General features: G+C 38.3%; 1 protein-coding gene across 2 annotated transcripts in view; it reads left to right on the top strand.

Annotated features, from left to right (window-relative positions):
* Positions 1 to 23853, top strand: part of TTC29 (tetratricopeptide repeat domain 29) — a 256810-nt gene that overhangs the window by 163826 nt on the left and 69131 nt on the right. For both annotated transcript variants that reach the window (XM_058666674.1, XM_058666675.1), the window contains 2 exons: positions 12472 to 12563; positions 20243 to 20366. In XM_058666674.1, the coding sequence (XP_058522657.1) occupies positions 12472 to 12563; positions 20243 to 20366 (216 nt within the window). The remainder of the gene's footprint in view (positions 1 to 12471; positions 12564 to 20242; positions 20367 to 23853) is intronic.

A 23853-nucleotide genomic window follows, 5' to 3' on the forward strand; every position in this document is an offset into this window, starting at 1 on the left:
TACTTACCCTTTCTGCCCTAGGCCATACAGCCTTCACTTAAAGAGAGGAGACATCAGCATTCAGTGCATGTGGCAATCAGTCTAAATGATGAGAAATGGGTTTCTAGAATCAAAGCATGATCTTTCAAATAATCAATGTTAAAAATAGACAAGAGTAATTCTAACCTATAATTTCAGGAGACTGCGAATCTTTTTACTATATTTGAATGTGAGTGTTTATCAAATAGCACAGCAGATTCCTTTATGTTCATTTTAGATAACACATTTATGAAAAAAATGAATTAGTGTATGTCAGATACTTTGCTTTCCAGATAGCATGTGAAAGACTGCATGGTTCAAGCCCCATTTTGTTTATTCCTTTGTACCAGCTTGCATCAGTGCCTATTGCTGGTTCCAATGAAACAACCCTGAAAGCTGGTGCTGGCCAGTCTGGTCCTTAGCCTGTCACTGCAGTGCTTGTCAGAAATCATTAGCCACTGATTTCTTCGACTAATGTTGCAGTTGATTGTCTGAATCATGTTCAGACACTGTAAATGAGGCAGAAACATCCTTTCTGCTCACCAACTGTGAAATGGCTAAAGGGAATTTGAGTGCCAGATATCAGAATAAATGTATTTCCAATAAGATTTGACAATGATTTCAAGCCCAAGATGGTAAACTTGGTTTTTTTAGAAAAAATCTATATCCTTTATTACACAAATATAAGTCAATATCATTGTCCCTTATCTCACAAACATACACTGTGTTGAAAGCAATGCTGAACTTTTCTTGTGACATAATGCAGTTAGGGTGTGCACAGAGAATTATAATGAAATGTTATCTACACTGTCTGTTTATTACAAGAAAAAAAGAGGTAAAAACAAAGGCACCCTTGGCAATAAACTCATTACTTCTTGTTTACAGACAAGCCCATGTGATGCACATTTGTGGTTTATACACAATTTCTGTTCTAGGTGAGATCATTTAAACTCTTCTGTACTCTCAGACTTGTATATAAAACTAGAAAGTAACCACTCAAATGTGGATAAACTGTAATAATTTTCTTACTTTCTTAATTCAGAGCATCTTCAATGACTGTAAGTTGAGAGGGGGTTGGTATTAGGGAAGGAAAAATAGCCACCTCTCAGTGTTGGAAGGACTATCACACGAAGAAGGAAAAACTTCTCTTGTCCCATGAAACACGACCATTAGTGTCTTGATGATTAAGCTAGCCATCATGGATGGAAGGATGGAATCACAGATCTTGCCTCAGTTTCCCCAAATGGTTTCTCAGGTAGCTCATTGATTATTGAGTGGCTGGTCTCACAAGGGAGGAATTTCCAGTGACAATTTTTTTTCCAAGAAAGTGCTAGGTCAAGGTTTAGTAACACATTTGAGGAGGTATAACTCTTCGCTATGGGGCATGGATTTGAGTATTGTGGGGCATTTGGGAGAATCACTGGCCTTGGATTAGAGATAACAATAATACTATCCCTGACTGCCAATTATGACAATCTAAAATCATCCCAGACTTTGCCAGATACCCTGTGATAGGGGCAAAATAACTTCTTAAATGTGAGTTGATCAGGTAAGCATAGACAAACTTAGTCAGTTGGTTCCTTCAAATCTTTATTTGATACTTTCAAATACTTCATCTTATTGAAAGGATATAATATCCATTAGAAGTAGGGTTTTTTGCATCCAAGGAAATAGGCTTTGAGAAATTAGGTTACCTCGTACATCTCAGCTCAGTGGTAAACCTATTTGACTTGAGAGCCTGTGGTAGCTGGAGAAAATTTCAACACCTAGAGTAAAATTTGATTAAGTGTCCCACAAGACTCCTACAGAGCCTGTATTGTACTCTTAGAGTGGAGGATTCTATTGACTCAGATGCTGAATTAAAGAAGGGAGAAATGGATGGATGGATGGAGAAATGTAAGAATGAAAGAATGAAGGAAGGAAAGTAGAAAGGAAGGTCAAAGGGAGAGGGTGTCAAGAGATAAGGAATGTGTATAGGAAGAAAAACAAAGTACAAGAAGAAGTAGAGTTCATTGAATTTCTTGCAGAGCTATAAAATTCCCATTTTGAATGGACTGGATTCTGGAACTTATCTTATATGGCAATTTCTTTTCATTATTTCCCCCCAGAAATAATGGTACAAAGAACATGCCCAAATATGGCTAGACTGTAGTGTTCTCCATCATTGGCTGTTATATCCTCAGCACCTAGAATAAGGGTTGTTTCACAGAAGAGGCTTAGTACTTGTAAATGATTCAATTTCTTTTTCTCCATTTTTAACTCTTTATACAAGTTGATAGTACTATACAATTTTTATGTCTGTAAGTCTTAACTTTTGGCACACGAAGACCTGTTATGATCGAAGCTGTTCCTGTTCCAGTGATGCACCCAAGGGAGAAAGGACAGAGTTTCTTCTGCTTGTGCTAGCCACAAAAATAACTCTGCCTAAAATTGTGATAACTTGAAAGTGTGTCAGTCAGGGTCCTCACCACGCCATTATGAATATGATACCTAGAAAATAGAAAGGAAAACAACTATTTATTTGGAAAAAATCTCTACAAAAGATCCCTATTTGAGCATGAGAATGAGAATGAATGGCCTGCTTTACCTTGCCAACGATAATATAATTCTTTCTTTGTCATCAATGAGACATATGGTAATTTGTCTTTTAATATTTCACATTAAAGGTGCAATTCCTTAGTCCATATGACAAGACTAGTCAAAGACTAGTACTTGCTTGAGAGACTATAACAAAGATGAGATTTTCAGACAAGCATAGACTTTGTTAAGATCTTATACCCTCAGAGTACTCGGCCTCCGAGGGCATCCAATTTCCCTGTGGCCTCCTTGGCAGTTGGGATATAGTCCTTGTTGCTCGTATTAATAGTTTGTGGTGAAGCTCTGGGAGTCTTCATGGTTGGGATCCAAGCTTCCTCCTTACCACCTGCTCCACTCTGGAGTGCCCCCCTGCTCCATGCACATGACCTCCTGTTAAGAGGTTGTCAGGATCGCACCTGATTCCCCCCTCATGCATTGGTATAGTAGTTTTATTGTTGTTTAGTGCCGCTTTGAGTCTATTGTCTATGAATTACCAGTTTTGATCTTGATAGGCTATATTGTACTTTTTTCTCACTCTTGTTATGGTCCTGAAAGATTTCCCTGCACTCCCTCCCCATTACAGGTTAACATAGCGTATTGAGGGTATAGTAGGTTTTACAGTTTTTCGATGTAGATCTTAAGTATTCTGACATTAATTGTTGGTTTATAGATTATATCGCACGAGACAGCTGAATGGTGCCTTATAGCCATTTTAAGGTATATAGCAGCCGGTCCTGTATATAAACTAAAATTGAAATGTCAATGAGCTAATCATAGGTTGTGGTTAGGACTTGCTTTTTTTTTTTTAACATACTGGTTACTCAAAGCCATGTCAATTCCATAATATTGCAAACTGCTGTTGATGTTATATTGGGACTCTTAATTGACTGGGATGATATTCTACCAGCTCTAACTTCGGACCAGAAATGGTCTCCTCAAGAAACTATTCAACCCATCTGGACAATGCGTAGCTGGACTCTATGCTTGGTATATGTTTGCAAGGAAAGAATCTTGATTGAATTTGAACTGTAATACTGCATCAAGGTGGAAGAATCCACCAGGGGGGAGGGGAGGGAGAGGGGTGGGGGGATTCCCAGAGCCTATGAAACTGTCACATAATGCAAAATAATTAATAAAAAAAAGATGTTATACCCACATTATCCTGTCCTAGATTATCTGCATTGTTTCATTTCAATTTGCAAGACTACCCAGAAAAAATTGTTAGGGACACCTGTTTTCTTTTGAGAACTGCAACTTCTTCCAGTAGAGTTAATGATTTTTAATTAATATTTTCTGAAATAATATTTTAAATTTATATTAGGGTTAAAGGATTAATGTTCCACAATATAAAGAATTCAACAAACAAAAGCGAAAAGATCAAACTTGAACAGGGACACAGGTAAGTTGCATAAAGACAATCAAATAAGGAGTGTCAACTTCACCAAGATGTTGTAAACATCATTGTAAACAGTATGGACATTTCTTTAACAACTACCATAGACCTGCCATGGATACCTCAATCTGATTGCTAGGTAGTTATCCCTGAAAAACATGGATATGGTGTATCAAAGAGATAGTTGCAACACCATACTTAGGAAGGGCACTGTTTAAAATAGCCAAACCATGAAATCAAACAGCAAAATAAATTCTGTGTATTCTGCCTTATAGGTGGTAGATAAAGTAATTTTTAAAGGTTAATAATTTTTGAGTCATTCATAGCTAGATATATGTTAGTTTAACTTTTATCATTTAACTCAGCAGATTTCCTTGGGGAAAATTGAAGGAACTGTCCTTAAAAAGTAGAGCAGTGGTCTAGCGGCTAAGGTGCCTCACCTGATTGCAAAATTTCTTCAGTTTCACGTCTGATAATGGCTCCTGACTCCAGCTTCCTACTACAGCAGATCTGGGGAGGCAGTGGGAATTATGCACATAATTGAGTTCATGCCATGCTAGTGGAAGATTCAGATTGAGTTTTTAGGTCCCAGCTTTGGCCACAGCTCAGCCCTGCCTGTTTCAGACACTTAGAGAATGAATCAGTAAGTCAGAGCTACATCTGTTTCTGTCTCTTTCATTATCTTCCCATCTTATTTTCTCTGTCACCTTCAGTACTTTTAAAATTTTTTTATTAAAATTTGAAACTGTTTTTAAAAAGTGGGTGAAGGCAGAGAAGGCAGATGCCAAAGAATTAAAATTTTTAAAAAATAAAAAGCAGAACATTCACCCAAAGAAAGAAAAAAAAGTTCCTCTATCCTTCTCTTCTTTTTGCCTAACAGCGAGAAAAAAAGTTGAATTTTGAAAGAGTGTTATGAGAGATCCTTAAAATGAGAGAATTTTTCTGTACCCTGATTGTGGTTGTGCTAACCTGAATATGTGATTGCATATAATACATAGCCTACAAGTTAATGCAAATGCGTGTGCAACTGGTAGACAATGAATTTTGTCAAGGTCAATTTTCTTATTGTGATAGAGGATTGTAATTATACAAGAAGTAGTCATTAGGCGAGAACTGGGTAAACGGTATATGGGATCTGTCTGTATTGTCTCCCTCAACTGCATGTTAATACAGCTATCTTTGAAGTTTTGCAAAAAAGTGGACTGCAACAAGATTTTCTTCTAATGTCTGTCTAGACAAAGGGATGGTTGGGACAATTACACTAATTTAGGAAAGTTGGTCCAGAGTAATACTCATCATAATGGTTTAAGTTTCACCTATAAAAATGAACATAGGACTATGGTTGCTCAATTTTTTAAAGTTTGTTTAAAGGGCATAAATGAGAGTAATTGCCTTGCTACCATTGTCTATACCTTCAATATCATGATACACTTAAATAGAAGAATGATGGACTTGTGACTATTGGCTGAAAGACTATACTATTGTATTAATATAGGGAAAAAGAGGGGATGGTAAATGAGGAACAGGGAAAATCCTGAGGCTATGGAACTGTCCCATTAAAAATAAAAATCGGGCCCGGCGGCGTGGCCTAGCGGCTAAAGTCCTCGCCTTGAACGCACCGGGATCCCATATGGGCGCCGGTTCTAATCCCGGCAGCTCCACTTCCCATCCAGCTCCCTGCTTGTGGCCTGGGAAAGCAGTCGAGGACGGCCCAATGCATTGGGACCCTGCACCCATGTGGGAGACCCGGAAGAGGTTCCTGGTTCCTGGCATCGGATCGGCGTGCACTGGCCTGTTGCGGCTCACTTGGGGAGTGAATCATCGGATGGGAGATCTTCCTCTCTGTCTCTCCTCTTCTCTGTATATCTGACTTTGTAATAAACTGAATAAATCTTTAAAAAAAAAAATAAAAATCTAGAAAATCAGAAATGCAAATTTGTAGCAATAGAAAAACACAAAATAATAACATTCATAATGTTATGACATTACTAGTATTAACAAAGTATTGAAAACTCAAATTTCTGTCTAATAGAAGAGGTGAATAAAATGATTCAGATAGAAAAAAAGAAGGGGAGATTTGCAAGAGGCTAAAAACAGAAGGATAAGGGAAAGCAGAAAGTGATGTGATATCAAGCAGTTCATTTTCTTCTGTTCTGAGATGCCCTCATAATTGAATGTTTATTATTGGACCTAATAATGTCTTCCTAGGAATCCCATTAGGGCAGAGACGAGGAAAGGCTCATGAAATTATTTGGTATGACCCTGCCAAGGCAGCTTTAGTTGGGACTCCAAATTCAACAAATCTGTAGCAGATTAATAATGCTGTTTGGACCATAAGTTATATTATAAATATCCAAATGACCCTTGACAGAAAATGTTCCCTACCAATGTGAAAGGTTCCAAAGTTCAAGCACTAAATGGATTCTAAATATATTTTAAGTTTTGAAACTGGGAGAATAAGAATACTTTCCTGCTTTCTGATAGAAAGAGTAGATAGATAGATAATCCTCATTTTGTTGATAGGTGAAAATTTTTCTTAAAACCCGTGTTCACATTGAGAGCCATTGAAATTAAAAGCTAGCAGTTAATCACAAGTTTATTTTACATAAATATTTCTTCAAAGTATTTATAGCATATCTTCTGCACGTTTTAAAAGCTAAGCACTGTATTTTTTGGTTTAGTTGACCAGTGGTGATCTTATTTTAATAACTTGAATTTCATTTGGTAGAAAGTGTGTACAGTACAGCAGTTTAATTTTTGTGAGAAAATAGTATATTTTTAAAGTTTAGTAAAACAGTTTCCAAAGCTTCATCTCTACTCACTGAGATTATTGAAGCAATTAGAGCAGGTGGCCATAGAACACTTGATATTTATAAAGCACATGTAAGTTTTCCAGCTTTGGTAACTTTGTTGTACAATTTGGTATCCATGAGAATACACATAGCAGTGTATTAAATCAGTGTTTTCCTCTTTCACTTGACAAAGGTTGATTGGGTTCATTGTCCACAACATTTAAGGAGACGTGAGTTTCCAGTGTTGTATCTGGGATTATTTATACTCAGTTATCTTTGATTTTTCTGAAATAGATTTTAACTATCAATCAAGGGAGTGAAATATCTTGCCCATGGCTATATAAGTTCCAATATGTTAAGTAATTTCACACTGCCAAAGTATACACAGGTGGAACTTGAAATTCAATAAAGTTATAACAGGCTAAATTTTATGCTGATACTTTTGTGTGACCCATGAATTATATTATAAATGTCCAAATGTCCCTTGACCAAAAAAAAAAATGTTCTTCAATCCTGGATTTCCTTCTAATATTTCTAAGGTGCAAGCCTATTAGATCAGGTAAAATGTAATTCTTTGATTTACACACTGTATTTTCTCATTTGAAATATTCTTTGTAAAGAATAAAAGCAAGGAGGGAAGGAAGGAGGAAGGAAAGAAGGAAGGAAGAAAAAATGGAGAAGAGAAAGAAGGAGGGAGAAAGGAAGAAAAGAAGAAAAAGAAAAAAGAAAAAAGAAAGAAAGGAAGAAAGGAAGTAAATTAGAACAAGAAATCCTCTTTGGTGATTCAAATTGATGGTTGGATAGTGATTTGTAGATTGTGCCTTCCTGCTTAAGGGAACTTACTTTGAGTCAGTATACAACATCATTGTATACATAACCTCATATGATTTTTCCATTTATTCTTGTGTATTTTTTGTTTTATCCTAAGGAAGGACTTCCCAGGCAGTGAGTTCACCAGTGTGCTGGATCATGCCCTGTATTCTCTTTATGATTTCACCCATAGGCATTTCCTCCTCTTCTGGAGATTTTGTTCTTAAGACCTTATAGTTGATCCAGAATGGATCCTATTTGGCCAGTGATGAACTATATTCCTCCTACTTCCTCCACATTTCCCATCTATAGGTGAATTGTTTAAGAGTATACACAAACTCTTCCAGCTTTAAGTGTGAGGAGGGAAACTCCATAGGAGCTGTTCACTGATGGCTGCTAACAGATTCCTAAATTCTTATCCTGAGATTTGCATATCACCTTTCATAATTTCATGGTAGACTTGTGACAACTCCAGATTGTTAACTTGTGAGGAAATTAAACACACAGGGGTTTCTGGGCCCAAGTGTGTTAGTTGTAGGAGCTTTAGGGCTTTGATCCATTTCTGCATATTCTAAAATAGCATTCATTCCAGTAGGCTGCATTTTTCTCAGTGAGGAAGCTAGGGTAAAGTCAAGTCTAGGGTCAAAACTAGGATGGTCCTGAGTTTTGCCCAGGATACTTCATGAATTATACCACATCCATGTGGAATAGGAAACATCAACACTAAAGGTTCTATCTGCAACTTGTTGGGCACTGCCCGTCCATCCATGGGAAACAACCATACCTTTTACATGAAGCTGAGCGCTTCTGAATGCTGCGTTATTCAGTGAGGCCACAAGGGCCAGAGCAAGCTGGATCAGCTATGCACTGGTTCAGCTCTGGAGAAATAGGGCTTCAGTCATTATTAATTTAAGTGATTGTTTCAGTCCAAAGCCTGTATCCCTGGGTTTTAAATGCTGTGAAGGTTACAAACATGTTCTCTTCTTTTTAAGATTTCCTAAGATCTGAATAACGTCTGGGAACAGGCCTGGTTGGGTAGCAAAAGGGACATGTGGGCTGCGTTGTAATTCCCACTGTTGAATGCAAAGGCCAGAGTGGGAGCTGATATCCGGTCTGGATGTGGCTGCAGTGTCCCTCAGCGAAACGTGGACTGGATCTGGGATGCACCAGACAGGGATAGACTCCAGCACCCACTGGGGGTTGGAGAACCAGGGTTGGTATAACACAGGCCAGGCTGGGTCTCTGCCCTTCTGAGCCATGTGTGAGCTGTGTCTGAGTGTGGACCAGGCTTGGCTGGGCTGTTAAAACTGGAATGGATGAAGGCCAGTTAGGGAAGGCCACTATTCCTGCTAGTACAGGAGGTGGACTAAGTAAGGCTCACCCATGAACCCACCGATGGGCTCGAGATCTGGCAATGGGGTACATTCTGATAGAGGAGCTTGGGCAGCTTCCCTGGTGGGACTCAGTCCCTGCAGGTGAGTGCAAGAACCGTGATAAGGAACAGCCCGGACCAGGTCAGGGAATGGTACCCACTGGCATATATTTGGCTCAGGTCAGGGGTGAACCAGGCTGTGCCAGTTCATATCAGTCACTGACAAATTTGAGCACCAAAATGGATCAGTCTGGGTTGGGCCACAACACAAGCCAGTTCACATGAGGGGCAGGACTAGAAGCCAGCTGGACTGGGCTAGGCTATAGTCTGCACTAGTGTGAGCTAGAATTGGGGTGGACTGCCTCCAGCCATGCTACAGCAACCACTGGCAAATGTTGAGGAGAGGTGGGCCATGCCAGACTGGGCTGCAGCACCCAACCAGCACACATGAGAACCAAGGGTAGAGGGACGAAGTCGATAGTGGGGGATGTGGAGGGCTGGTCAGATGGGAGAGTGTGAGTTGGGATGGAGACAGATCAGGCCAGACACGGCTACAACACCTGTGGGCCTCATGTGAGCTGGATCAGGGGAAAGCCAGGCTGGGTTGATTATTCCAAATGGTGCATACATGAGCCAGAGTGAATATGGGTTGGTTGGGCTTTGCCACAGCACCAGCTGGCAGATGCTGGTATTGGGGGCAAATTCTGCCAAGGTAAACTGCAGAACCACCTGGGGAGTGCAAGGTCCAGGAGTGGGAGTGGGCCCATTAGGGAAACAGTGGGCACCTCCTTCTTGGGTTGCCACTTCAACTGGTGAGCATGAGAACCAAGACTGGGGCAGGCATGGCTAGACAGAGGGTGCACCGCAAGCACATGTGTGGGCTGGATAGTGGGGCTGGTTGAGTTTAACTAGGCTTCAATGTTCATTGACATGTATGAAAGCTGAGTGGTATGTGGACAAACTGGACCAGTCTGCTGTTCATACTGACAGGCATGGGAACCAGGGCAGAGTGTGGGCTTGGTGGGGGTTATCGTGGGTTGCTCCAACTAGGCTGCAACTGCCACTAGTGTACGTGAAGGCCGAGTGGGCAGGATCAGGCTTGTCTCCAATACCCATTGGTTTGTGTAGAAGACAGGGCAGGAGGCAGAACTGACCCAAGAATCACTATCATGTGCATAAGCTGATTAGAGTAACAGACTGTGCCAGAGTCTGTATTGGCAAGCACACACAAGAATCAGGTCTGGGATCACCTCAGATGAAGTTTTTGTGGGGATCTCCCCTACTGACTTGCTGAACTCAGAACCCCAATCATGGAGAGAATTGCAGGTTCCATGGTCTGACTGTGAAGTGCAAGTATCAGAGCTAGGCCTTCTCAGTGGCTTAGACAGCAGTGGACAGCATAGCCAGGTGCACATGAAGGATATGGCAGTACATTGGAGTCTACAGAGAATACCTGGTACCACAACGGAGCATGGAGGACAGAACAAATTGATCAACTATCCAGCCAAGTGTTGGCAGTGAATATGTGGGCAAACAAAGACTCTAAGATGGACTCAGTCAACCAGTGGATTCTGGAGAGAATTTCATTGTGCTTGAAGTGGTGAAATCAGCAGTAATTTGGAACTGTTGAACTATTGAAACCTCATGAGCAAAACCTTCAGATAATGCCCCACATCAGGGACTCTGGGATGGTGTTGGGTGGCTGCCCTCCATCCCAAGGTGCAGAGGTGTTTGGGAGGCTGAATGTGTCTTCTCTGCTTGTCTTCCCCCCCACACCTTTCCCCAGATACAGGAAGGAAAAAAAGAGAATGTGGAAATGGTGATTTCACCCACCTTCCAGTAGCCCTTGATTCTTATCACCCTAATCAACTGTTAAAATCATTGAAAATTAATTTAAATTTTAAAAATTTAAACATTAAAAAATATTTCCTATTATCTGAATAATGTCTAGGACATGGTGTTTGCTGAAAATGCCAATGACCTATTTTTGGCACGTGATATAATTGCCTTTAATATTCTAGAATGTCATACAAATTATATAGGCTAAAATACATAAGAGAATGTCTTCCTAAATATTTTGATAATTTGTTTCAGTAATCTCTCTTGTATATTCATAAATTTCAGGGGTTCTGTTCCTATTTCCGGCAGGTCTACATCAAGTCAGAGCTCATTACGCATAGCTGTTATCAGTTACACAAGAAAGAATGAAATGTATATTCTCAGGTTTACATGGGGTCTACACAGCAGCTTAAAAACTAGAATCTGGGCTAATAATAATGTATCATCTATTTCAAAATTGGTAGAGTAATAGATTTTAAAACTTACTGCAACAAAATAAAAGTTTTATTAAATGATCATTTTGTTTGCTAGCTTAATCTTCCTACAAGCTACACATAAGACAAAATGCTACATTGTATCCAAAAAATGTGCATTTTTATTATTTGCCAATTACAGCCAGGTAACTTTTTAAAAATCCAGACAATCAGCAAAAACTGTGAACTTTATACATTTGGCAAAAATTATAATCCAGGTTCCAAAACAATCTCGAATAAGTTTTTAAGTCAGTGTTATGTCAAACCATTCATTTGAGGTATCACCATCATTTAAATTATCTTGCAAATGTTAGCTTTAGGAGAGTAAAGCTGCTAAGCGGCCTAATCCAAGTAGCAACACTCTCTCACAGTCCGTTTATGTCCTAGTTGTACTGTTGCTCTTTCCCAAATACCATCAAGTGACTAATTTCTTTTTAGAAGAAATGCAAAAAGCATTTTCATAGAGGTCTTTGGTGATTTCCTGTATGTTCATTGCTGTAATAAATTGGGTCAAATAAAAATGAAGGAAAAGAGAACAGATTTTGTTCTATGCATTTTTTGTCTTTCTGGTGATTGAAAAGAAGGAGAAAAGCAAAGAAAATTACACCATACAGATGATGTCAGTGATAAATTAAGATCACATATCAGCTTTGGCAACTACAAACTTTTGGTTATTGAAGGGATTATTGGCAATGTAGTACATTTGTAAGGAATATTTTTGTATTCTGTGTACATGTGCACACCATGAGATATTTATTGTATAAAATGATATGTGTAGAAATTGTCTAGCATCTAAATTCTTGCCTTTCAAAAAGCTATTTATAGAAAGAAAAGTGATATTTAGGCTTCTGCAGTAGAATATTATCATCTGTCTTATATTACGTTACAGAATAGTTTCGTATTTTAAACTAATATTCTAAGCATTCAATTATTTATTCACACATGCTATATAAATTGGACTATTTGGAATTGTGATAGAATGATTTTCCCCAAAGCAAAGGAACTTTAGAAAATTGTCATGAAGCAAGTAATACTACAGATAGAAAGCAAGCAAGCCCACGTAAATTTTTAAATAAAAATTTAAAAAAAGTTGTAGATACATTTTGAAAGCATGCTTTATATCTCTCCTGTTAGGAAATGATGCCTCAGTGTGTCTGGCCATGCTATATGTTCCATGTGTGTTTCTGTCCCCGATAGGTCCTTAACACATGCTGCAGAATCTCCGCAGACCTGGACGACGATCTCAGCCTGGGGAGAGCTTACGAAGCCATAGCCAAGGTCCTGCGGAGGTAAGTTAGCGCATCCTGGCCTTGCTGTCACTGTGAATTCACTCAGCTGTGAAAGCCTTAAATTGTTTGAGGTCTGTCGCTTTCCATTACTGCCTGCTTAAATTTTAAGTAGTGCCCTTCTTAAGTGACCCTTTCATTGCATATTATTTTAAACTCAAACAATATTTTTAAAATATGCAGCTAAATTCTTCTTTATCTGTTCCTCCTTTATAATATTTTCTTTTCCATTTTCTGTAAATTCAGTAGTGAATATCAGGTCATATCTCACAGGTGAAGAAAGCAAAGAGATCAGAAATTTGAGCATCTTCAATAACCAGCTTCCCATAACCTTTCCAGATCTCCTCTTTGAGGAAAGTTGCTGTTTATGCTTTAGTCATGCTCCTTCCTTTAAGACATCTCTCCATAAAGCAGATCCAGATAAAGAGTTGGGTGCCAAACCAGTATTCCTATATCCTCTTTAAAACATCATATATAAGCAATACACAGTGTATGTTTGTTTTTCCATTGAAAATATATGAGTAGCCCTTCATTTGTTTTGTGGTCACTGTGTACTCCATTTAATGATTACATTACACGATAGCATCATAGCTTAAGCCATGATAGAATAAAGAGGAGAAAAGTTATCCAAATTAAGACCTTGCTTTTTGAAATTATCTTATATCCAAAATACAGCTTTCTAAAAATAGTAGCAGCAACATATCTAGAGATTAGCACACGTACATATATAAACATCTGATTTCTTCCCATTTGTATTTTGTAAATATTTTTAACTTATTTATTATTTTATGATACAGTCCCATAACCTCTGGGATTTCTCTTCACCTTCCCTCCCCCACTGATTTGTCCTATATTATTACAATAGAATAGTCCTTCATAAACATTGATATTTCCATCATTGTGCTTTTGAAGTGTATCCTGACATCATAGATATGGACAATGGCAGACAGTCCAACATTCTATCACCAAGATATATTTAACAGTTTCATTGGGAGTCTGTCTTTGATTTGGAAGTAGAGATGCGCTGTACCTTCACATTTGGATATGAAGTGGTAAACATTCCTCTTGGATGGTGACAGCTTTTATAATTTTTTATGATACCAGGACACAAGAAGTTTTCTTCATGTAACTTTCATAAATTAACCTTGGGTCTCAACTGGAATACCTTAGTCTCCACCCTGTGATTTTAATTCCTAGCACATACAGTCAAAGCTAAGAAGAGAACTGAATGATTATCTGAAACATCTTGGCAGCAACAGAAAATCCAATTTTTAAAATTTAGCTATTAAGTATTATTTAGGGGTTAAGGGTTGGAGACCATGTAGCTATATTTGATGTATTTGGAAACCAAGTGTGCATATGGTAGAAAGATGAACAATTCTGTTGAGTAACCTAGTAACATGCCTTAAGACAAGGAGATAATGGAGCAAGATTAATCCCCATCTCACTTTTATACCAAGTATAAATAATTTTACTTGTAAGGATCCTCATTTACTAAAAGAAAGAGAAAGAAGAAAGAGAAAAAGAAGAAAAAAAAACAAAAAGAGAATCCTTGTTATTAAACTGCAATAATAAAGCAATCCATGCTTAGTGTGTGGCAGACAGAGTGTCTTAATTTTACATTGTTAGAAGAAAAGTGCACAGAATGGCATGAGAGATGCCTCCTCAGAGGTCAGAGAGGACCGAGGTCACAGTGAGCTTTCCAGTCCATGTCTGCCCTTTGGCTGGACTGTTGGTGGTTACAGAGGCAGGCTCAGGGGAATGGAATGCTCCATGTGTTCTTTCAGCCTCTGTGCACAATAATCTAAAACTCTGACCTATTGATGGGCAGATGTTTCAAAGCCAGAAATCATATACAGGTAGTCAGCAGCACTCTTAAATCAGGTCCATTAAATTGTAGTAGTATTTCTATATGACTGTACTGGTGATTTTTATTAAAATTTTCGTTTCATCATCATCATCATCATCATTACCCCTTTCATATCATATTCTCTTGCAAGCAATATGCAAGAGTTGAAACATAGATTAAACAAAGGAGACCTTGGCAGTGGAAGCTGAGATATAAATTGCATGGTGTGTGAAGTTCAGCATCCCCTGTAAATCTCTTTTGCCTAACCTGTATGATTGCATGATTTTCACCAATGGTAACCCCATCTCCACAAATATATTTTATCTCCTTCCAAGAACTGAAAGAGGATAGCTGTGTCTAGGATTATTGTGTGTGTCTAACATCATCCACTGAGCAAATGAACAAACAGGAAGGTTGGAAGCACTAAGAATGCTCATGAGATTTTACTCTGAACTGTCCATTGGAAAAATACAGCACATTCTCTCAAGGTGAGGAATTTGGGAACAGAGTTTCCCATTTGTAATGTGTTAGGCCCAGACCTTGTGTTACAATTAGTAAGAACATTTTAATTCCGGACCTGTATCACTTTTTGCAAATTCCTGAATGATGATAGCTATACAAGAATTTTAGTGGCATAGCAACAATGCACATTTAAAAGGCCCCCATTAGAATTCTAGTGAAAACTTGATGGACTAAAATGATAACAATTGCTTTATGAATGATAAAGACTGGAACTACGGTTCAGAAACAAAAAGTGAGTTGAAATATTTCAAAGTAAATATATATATTTCAAGAAAATAAAAAAGAAAATCCTCAATTTTCTTTATGATATATACATTTCTTTTTTGATTTATTTGCTGAAGTGATTTTTCACTGAAATGCCATAACTCATCAACATCATCTGAGTGACTACTTAAAAGAATCTAGGGAAAAGAATCACAAAAGTGGGTTTCAAGACACATTGTTTACAAGTATCCCGTTTCTGGGTTTATTCCATACCAATTGGAAATCTTACAAACCCAGGTTATTTTATTTCCTGGTAAGTTTCCACAGTGGAGATCTTTGAATCAGTCAGCACAAAGTTCCAAGTGTGAAAATTAACTCTCTGCTGTAACTGGAAATTAATTTCTCCTTCAGAGAAATAACATGCCCTGGTAATTTCATATGTTCTTTAAAGTGGAACATTCAGGCTTTGATGCATAATCTCCAAAAATGACCTGAGAAAAATCACAATATTTCTATTAATTCGTGAAATTAAGAATAGCTTTTCACATTTTCTCCTGTCACTGATCCCATTTGCCTTATTACTTTCATCTCTGGCCCACAAACTTGGTGGCACAATCAACAAACCCCTTAGTGGCTGTTTCATCTCTGCTCTATTTGATTTCTTCTCTCTGAGTAAATGATTAAGTTTTCATGCATTGGTTCAGCCAAAATCTATGTTCACTCAACCACGTCCTTTATTGATTACTTCTACTGCAAACAGTAGGCCAAGTGTGATATACATAATTGGACAGTTGTCAGGGGACGTGGGTGTTAACCGTCCTGTTTTCCCAGTTGGAAACTGGAATCACCTTGATACACAAATATTCTGCACTGTTTCATTCTCATTCTTTGGACCGCAGAGTCCTGTTCCTCAGAATATATGTTTTTAACTCTCTAAGGTCTGCTTGAATGAATTTAATGATTATACCATATAATGTGCTGTTCAAGTTGCACCTGTGCACTGCATATAGAACCCTGGAATTAATATTTGTCTAACATTTTAACCTTGTCCCTTAACTTACACAAATCATCTGCAGCCTTTCTGGAAGGAAATAATTTTTGCCTCTTTCATAGAGACTGGCTTTTAAATCTAGTACTAACTTGTACATTTACAAACTATTTAGCCAACATATAATAAATAACTTCTCTAGCGACAGTACATCCATGGGGTAGAGCATAACACTTTTGACACAAAGACCTTCCTCTAGCTGCATTTGTTAGAGCACATTCTGGAGAATTTTCTGGTGTTTTGGAGATCAGTTGGCCCTTGGGGAGGAAAAAACTCAAATAATACAGCAGTAGTTTGATTTATGCTATTTTGTATTCCTTCTTCATGAACTTGTTTTTTGTTTATGTGTGTTTTCATTTGCTAATACACAGCAAACAAATCTAATCCAAAATGTACTTCCATCAAAAATATATCAGCTTTTAGGAGCATGAACCTAACCATCGATGAGTTTATTTCACCTAAATAGCAATGGCACTTATATTTTTCCTTAATGTTGTAAAATCATGTACAAAGGATCCTCCAGGTTCTTGTATTTCATCATCTTTTTCTTAAGGATTAAAGTCTGGGAAAGAGCTTTGAAAGTTAACGTCAATTAGATAAAAGAATTTTAACCTTAGAAATCCGCAAGTTTGCTCCACAACCCAAATATTAACTTAATAACTTACTATTCTGTGCTTTTTAACTCTATTTACCTTTTAGCTATTTTATAAGAAAAATCAAACAATTAGTGAACATCTCATCTGATTTCCGTCTTAAGCCCACATAGAAAATTCTCCCCAAAATCATGTTTCTGTAGAAGTCATCTATCTATAACTGAAATATTACGTATGACTTTGACGTGAAAAAAAGTGAGGACAGAATCATTAAAAGCAGTGTTCATAATTTTAGGAAGCTGAGTTACCATCCTATCTCTCATATATAACAATTTCCTCACCAATTATAAATGGAGAAAGAATTGATTTTATATAAATTCCGGTACTCAAGTACATGAAACTCTTATTTCTTTGATCCTGCTCCCTAAAAAACAGACACCAGGGTTTTTGTGTGACTTATTTGCAGCATGTACATTCAAACCACACTATTTAATTCATTTCATGATTTAGTTTTCAAGGAAATAGTGCCTTACTAAATTGAATTTTTTATGCAGCTTGTGGTAGATGGAATCAACTGGAGAGCCTTGCATGTGAGAGCCATTGATTTCAAAGATATACAAATTCTTGGCTGTCACTGAATCCACACTATGTGCAAGGCTATACATCGACTGCTGCCTAGTAGCAATTTGTGGTCATTTTAAAAATCAAGAAATTGAAGTTTCTTCCAGTTCTTAACTTTGAGAAAATCAGTTACTCATCTAAGAAGCCAAGCTGGATTAAGCCTAGCTCTTTTTAATACCCACAACACATGTGGTATGACTTTCATGTAATCTAACTTATTTTTTCCAAATATACCAGTCACTTTAAGAAAATGAATATTGTCATGCAAATCATGGAAGGTTATGCAAGGTGATATTTTCTCTCTGTTTCCCATTTCAAATAAACTCCATTGACAATGCTGTCTGAGCCTGTGACATATTGTTTTGAGTGACCTTAATAGCACTACATCATTGTTTGAGAGGCATACCTTTGGTGTTTAGAAACAGCTGGATACATTTGGGGTCACACTTATAAATAGACGGAAAAACATCTACAGATAACTTCATTTGTTGGGCAAATTTCATTAAATTATTAGGCTTTACAGTGTTTCACCATGAAGGAGTTTTCTAAAGAGATTCCCCAAAGATGCCATGAGCCTCATCATTAGATGGCCCTTTTGAGGATAACCATTGGAAGGAACATGCTTTGCATGCTAAGTGTGCCTGGCAATGGGAAGGGTAGATCTGAAACATGGGGAAGAATGGTTTAGAAATACCTATTTGCCAGATACACGAACATGGGAGACAAGTCACACCATAGTACTTCTGGAAACTGTCCAAATAAGATTTACTGCAGGAGAGAGTCAGGCACTGAATGAAACTCTGTAAAGAGCCAGCTTTGGGTGAACAGTGAGCAGTCCAAGAAGGCTAAGGGGAGGAATGGACTGAGTGCCAGGCACTGAAGAGAGTGGTGGGGGAAACGCAGAAAGAAATGATGACTATCACAGTGATTCCCAACTGTGTGTTGAAGCTGTGGGTGAAGATGGGGAGGAAAGAATCATGTCAATCTGTAAATTCACTGTGTGGTTTTTACGTATCACAAACCTGTCTCCCACTTTGCTGTGTTATACAAGTTATTTTAACTCACGTAAACACACTTGAAGATCTCCACTGCATTCATTACATTTGATTTAAAATTTCGTTTGGCTGCCTTGTAAAACTGAATTTATCCTCAAAACATGGGTAATTTTTTGAGATGTATTTATTTTTATTGGAAAGATAGATATGTAAAGAGAAAGAGCTGTCTGCTGGTCCACTCCCAAATCGACCGAACCCGCGGAACTGAGCTGATCCAAAACCATGAGCCAGGGGTTTCTTCTAGTTCTCCTATGTGGACACAGGATCCCAAGGATGTGGACCATCCTCTATTGCTTAACCAGGCCACAAGCAGGGAGCTGGATGGGAAGTGGAGCATCCAGGGCATGGACCAGCATCCACCCAATGGGATCCTGACAGCAGTTGCAAGAAAGGATTTAGCCACTAGCCTATTACACCAGGCCCATGGGTAAACTTTAATAAAGTTGTCCAATGAATGTGCTCCATGTTTCAAAACACTGTGTACAGCTCATAGTATCTGTCCCACTTGATCTCAAGTAGATAACATTTCTCCAAATTGATGGTGACATGCTTCAAGGACAGCACTGAGTGTATTTGGGGGCATTTGCTATGCTTAAAGTTCCATAATGTTACTGATAAGAATCATGAGTTTGTGGTCCTGGATCCCATCCATCTCTGAGGTTTTCACAGTATACATAAGGCTCAGCAGGTGTGTGTACTGCCTAAGTGCTACCCTTTTCAAATGTCCAACCATTCCTTCATTTTAAAAAGTATATACATGCTTAGTATATTCCAAGCAGTCTTTTTTGGAACATTTTTTGGAGTATACAGCCATCTATATGTGGACCCACAAATTTTCATATGTATTTACACCAAAATAAACTTTTTCATTCCATTTTTAATTAGCTTTGTCAGGTACTCTCATATGTATAAGTTTAGTAGCACCTGAGATTCTACTGTTGAGAGAAGTCTACAAGAAAAATAGCACCATTTACAAGATTTTAAAGAGTTTTTTTTCCTAACGAACTTTGTTGAGACATAATTCATATACCATAGAATTCTCCTTTTATAGTCTCTACTCCAGAGATTCATGGTTTTTCGCCAGAATTGTGAAATCATTGACATTACCTAATTTTAGGACACTCTTTTCACCCCAATAGGAAATGTTATACTGATTATCAGCCACTGCTCACTCCCCTATCTTCATCCTCCAGCCACCAATACCCTGTTTTATGTTCACTCAGATTTGCCAGTTCTGGACATCCCATGTAGTTGTAATCATATAGTTGTGATCTTTCTTGTGGGACTCTTTTACTCAGTATGTTTCCAAGTTTCATCTTTGCTGTAACATGTATCACTACATCATGGCATTCCCTTGTATAGATACCTCACATTTTGTTGATGCAAGGCTTCATTCCTTTGCCTATTACAAGTTGTGTGCTGTGAATGTTCACAAACAAGGGTATTTTTGTCTTGTTTTGTTTTGTTTCTTTGTGGACATGTCTTTCTCTTGGGCACATATTCTGCAGCGGCATTCTTGGCTATACAGTCATTCTGTGTAATTTCTGGAGGAAGATTTCCGAAGCAGCTGCCTCATTCTACATTTCCATCAGCAATCCTAAAGGTTTGAAAATTCTAAGTTTTAATTCATTATACACTCCAACAAAAGCAAGCTACATATTTATTTATTGTTTGCTCTTTACATCTCATTATCCTGATAGCCATCTTGCACACTGACACCTTAGACACAAATGCCTTCTTCTCATTCAGTGAAATAGCATATCATTAGTCTCCTATTTTATTTATTCCAGCCAAGGAGATACAACGGAAGCAGTTAAATACCTGAAAAAGTGTTTGAAAATTTCAAAAAGCATTTCTCAAAACCTAGATATTGTGAGAGAAAGTACAATGCTTGGAGACATCTATAACGAAAAAGTGAGTATATGTGTTTCTTTTTCATGGAGAAATTTTTATTGATTATGCATACCTCTGGAGTTTTCAGTCAATTCTCACTTGTGCATGAGATGAAGGGTGCTATAGATGAGACCAGAGGCAGAACTCAGGGGATCTGACAAGATAGCCGGGCTGCCCTGGATGCAGGAGCATCAAGGAAACCCAGCGGTTGCAGACAGAATCAGTTCCCAGTGTGAAAGCAGAACCAGATGACAGTGACATCCACTATTTTCATGTGGTCATTCCAAGTCCCCAGGATTCCCCCCTTTAGAGAGAGGATTTTAGTCTTAAACTGTTCCTTCTGGGAGGAATGGTTGCCCGCAAAGAACCTTTTGTGACCAAAATTTATCATCCTAATGTAAATAAGGAGGGAAGGATGTGCTTAAGTATTTTGTAAGTGGTCATATACACCTGTGCAATCCAGGCTTTTTCAAGTGCCTCCAATTCATGCGATTTGTTAGCAAATGATGTCACAGAGCAGTGGAAGAACAAGAAAACTCAAGGCATCAGAACAGCTAGATCATGGATGAGGCCATAGGCTATTAATAATACCTTTTTGATCTGATCAAATATGCATTGCTTCTCCTGTTCTGCCAAGACTTCTTTCTTTCTTGTTTGTATTTAATGAGCTCAGTCTTAGAAATATTATAGAATAAAAGCCTAGATGTCTTCAGTACTTTGGTGATTTAATGTGCATTAGCAAATCTATGTTTTGTCCTAATTCACTATTGTAAAACACAAACAGAGGAAGTTGTCAGAGATGGCTGTTGGAGTGTGGGTGTTCTTTACTTTTCTGAGGGGGAGGTATGTTTTCACCTTTTAGTGGTAATCTAATTCCATTGGTTTAAAGCAGCAACCAGATGCTTGGAGTGTGCTCTCTTGTAGATTGACAAGCCTGATTGTTGGAAACCAATGGGAATATTAAACATCACAGCCCTCACTAATAATATTGTGACTTTGCAATCAGATATAGATTCTTTACCCTCCTTGCCTTCAAAAACAAAACAAAACAAACAAAACTTCTGACCATTTTGTTTGGCTCATCTGGGAACTTGTGTAAATTTTGGATTTTAGTAAAATATCATTGGTTATTCTACAAACAGAACAAAAAGACAAAGTCTGTTCTAGTTTGATCCTCACCTTCCTCTAGTAGGTTATGCAGACTGGGACTGCAGGATGCAATTGATTGCACAATGCAAAGTCTAGGAAGACAAGCATTTTTTTCTTCCAGTATCTTTATGTCATTTGGGATATAGTCTCCATATTTGCATATAAATGACCACTGAAGATTCTAAGCAACTTTGGATTTGAGCAGCAGTTTGCAATATTTAAATTGGAAGGAATATCATAGTAACAGCTGAATTCTTCTGCCTGTGCTGATATTCATCTCTCTAAATTCTGAGATGCCCCCTGCCAGCTCCCTAAGGAGAAGTGATGACAACCCAGGAGTAACTGAAGAAACAAAGAATGAAATTTTAGCGACTCTACCTCCCCTTATAATATCTCTCATTTCTTTCACATGTCCCCTCTTCTCCTGTTGTCTTGCTTCTTCTTCCTCTCTTCTGTGACTCTCCCTCTTTCTCCCCTTCTTTCTTCCCCTGCCCCACTACCATGATACTTTCACATATGAAAAATTAACGTTTTCAAAAGCCTATTTGTGCCTTGTCTCCCTTCCCCTCTCTTACCCAGCCCGGCCCTCTGTCTTGTGCTTGCTTCTTTCTGGTTTCTTTTCCTCACTTGTCTGCTTCCTCTGATCCCTGTCCTGACTTGGCTGCTCCTTCCAGTCTCCCTTGAGAGCTGCACCAATCCTGCGCACTCTCCCCTCTGGTCTGTTTTGTTTGTCTGGTGCTCCTCGTGCCCATCACTCTATAGATTCTCAGGATGACAGCAAATCATGATTATTACGGTTCTCATGTCAGCGCGATATAGTCCCACATTTGCTAGGATTGTGCTCTAAAACAGAAGTACAGAAAGCACAAATGAATTTTTCCTGTCACCAAACACCACCACGAACTCAGGTTTTTTTTTAGCATAATGGGAAAATCGAGTATCTTCTGTATTACCCTAATTGCAGAAAGCATAAGGAAGATAAAACAGTAAATTCTCCTGAAGGGAAATATTTTTAAACTTGTATTTTTTCTTAACTTCTTTGCCAAAATGTTGTATCTTACCAGTGGGTATTTTATTCATTAAATTTTGATTTCTGGAGACTAGTTTAAATGACAAACTCATGAAATAATATCCAAAGGCTGTGTCAATTATCAGAAGTTCATTTTTATCTATTTATCTATCTCTATGGTAAGATAACTTTTGAAAGATTTCAGGTATTTCTGCTGTCTTCAAATACACGTGTATTCAGAAATTCAAGTTGAATCATATACTTTGGTGATTCCATTAATATCTGGTTACTCATAACTAGAATGTTTAATAAATTAAGTAGATAATACCATAACAGGATTTTTATGATGGAGAATAAAAATTTATTTGCTATTCAGATTATTAGTTATATTCGATTTATGTGCATTGCTGAGATTTTTTGCTATGTATATCCTCAAGCTTAAACGTTAGTCTAGTGATTAAGGTCCTTGTCTTGCATGTGCCACGACCCCATATGGCCATGAGTTCTAATCCTGGAAGTCACACTTCCCATCCAGCTCCCTGCTTGTGGCCTGGGAAAGCAGTTGAGAATGGCCCAAGGACTTGAGTCCCTGCACCCGCGTGGGAGACACAGAAGAGGCTCTGGGCTCTTGGCTTCAGATCGGCTTAGTTCCGGCTGTTGTGACCACTTGGGGAGTGACAATCAATGGATGGAAGATCTTCCTCTTTTTTTAAGTGTTACAGGTTCCATGTAACACTTATCTCTTAATTCTCCCAGTTTTGATTGTGTTGCTGCGGCATGAATTTGCTAGCTCACACACAGGGGAGTCAAACACTGAAACCACAGTCTTCTGTAGAGAGAAAAATTTTTTACGAGGCAGCCAAGCAAATGGCCAGGAACCATGCCCAGCTGCAGTTTCCTACACTGTTTTTACAGAAGGTATTTATTAGAAAGGGAGCAGGGAGTGAAGAGGGGGCATGGCAGCTGGCTGGTCAGCTGAGAAGAGGAAGTTGTAGGCGTTTCCACCCAGGCATGGTTCATCCACACACCTCTTCATACACTGCCTGTTCAAATAATGCCTGCCTTGGCAAGCTCAAGGGGTGCGTTTTGGTCCAAAATGTCCTACATTCATCCAGAAGACAGTAATGAATGTCTCGGCCAGGTTTACTTTCTTTCCTGGACAGTTTCTGAGCACAGTTTCCTGTTTCTTTAAATTAGTTCCTCATTTCTTCACCTTATAGAGCATGACTTCAATATTTTCCTGTTTTTGTCAGTGATTTCTAGAATATAGGCTTAATGAGAGAAGGGGCCGTATCTAAATTGCTTATCATTTACTCTAGTGCCCAAATAAGAATCTCAGAGAGGGTTGAT

This window comes from Ochotona princeps, chromosome 7, assembly GCF_030435755.1.
Source record: "Ochotona princeps isolate mOchPri1 chromosome 7, mOchPri1.hap1, whole genome shotgun sequence".
Taxonomy (NCBI): Eukaryota; Metazoa; Chordata; class Mammalia; order Lagomorpha; family Ochotonidae; genus Ochotona; species Ochotona princeps.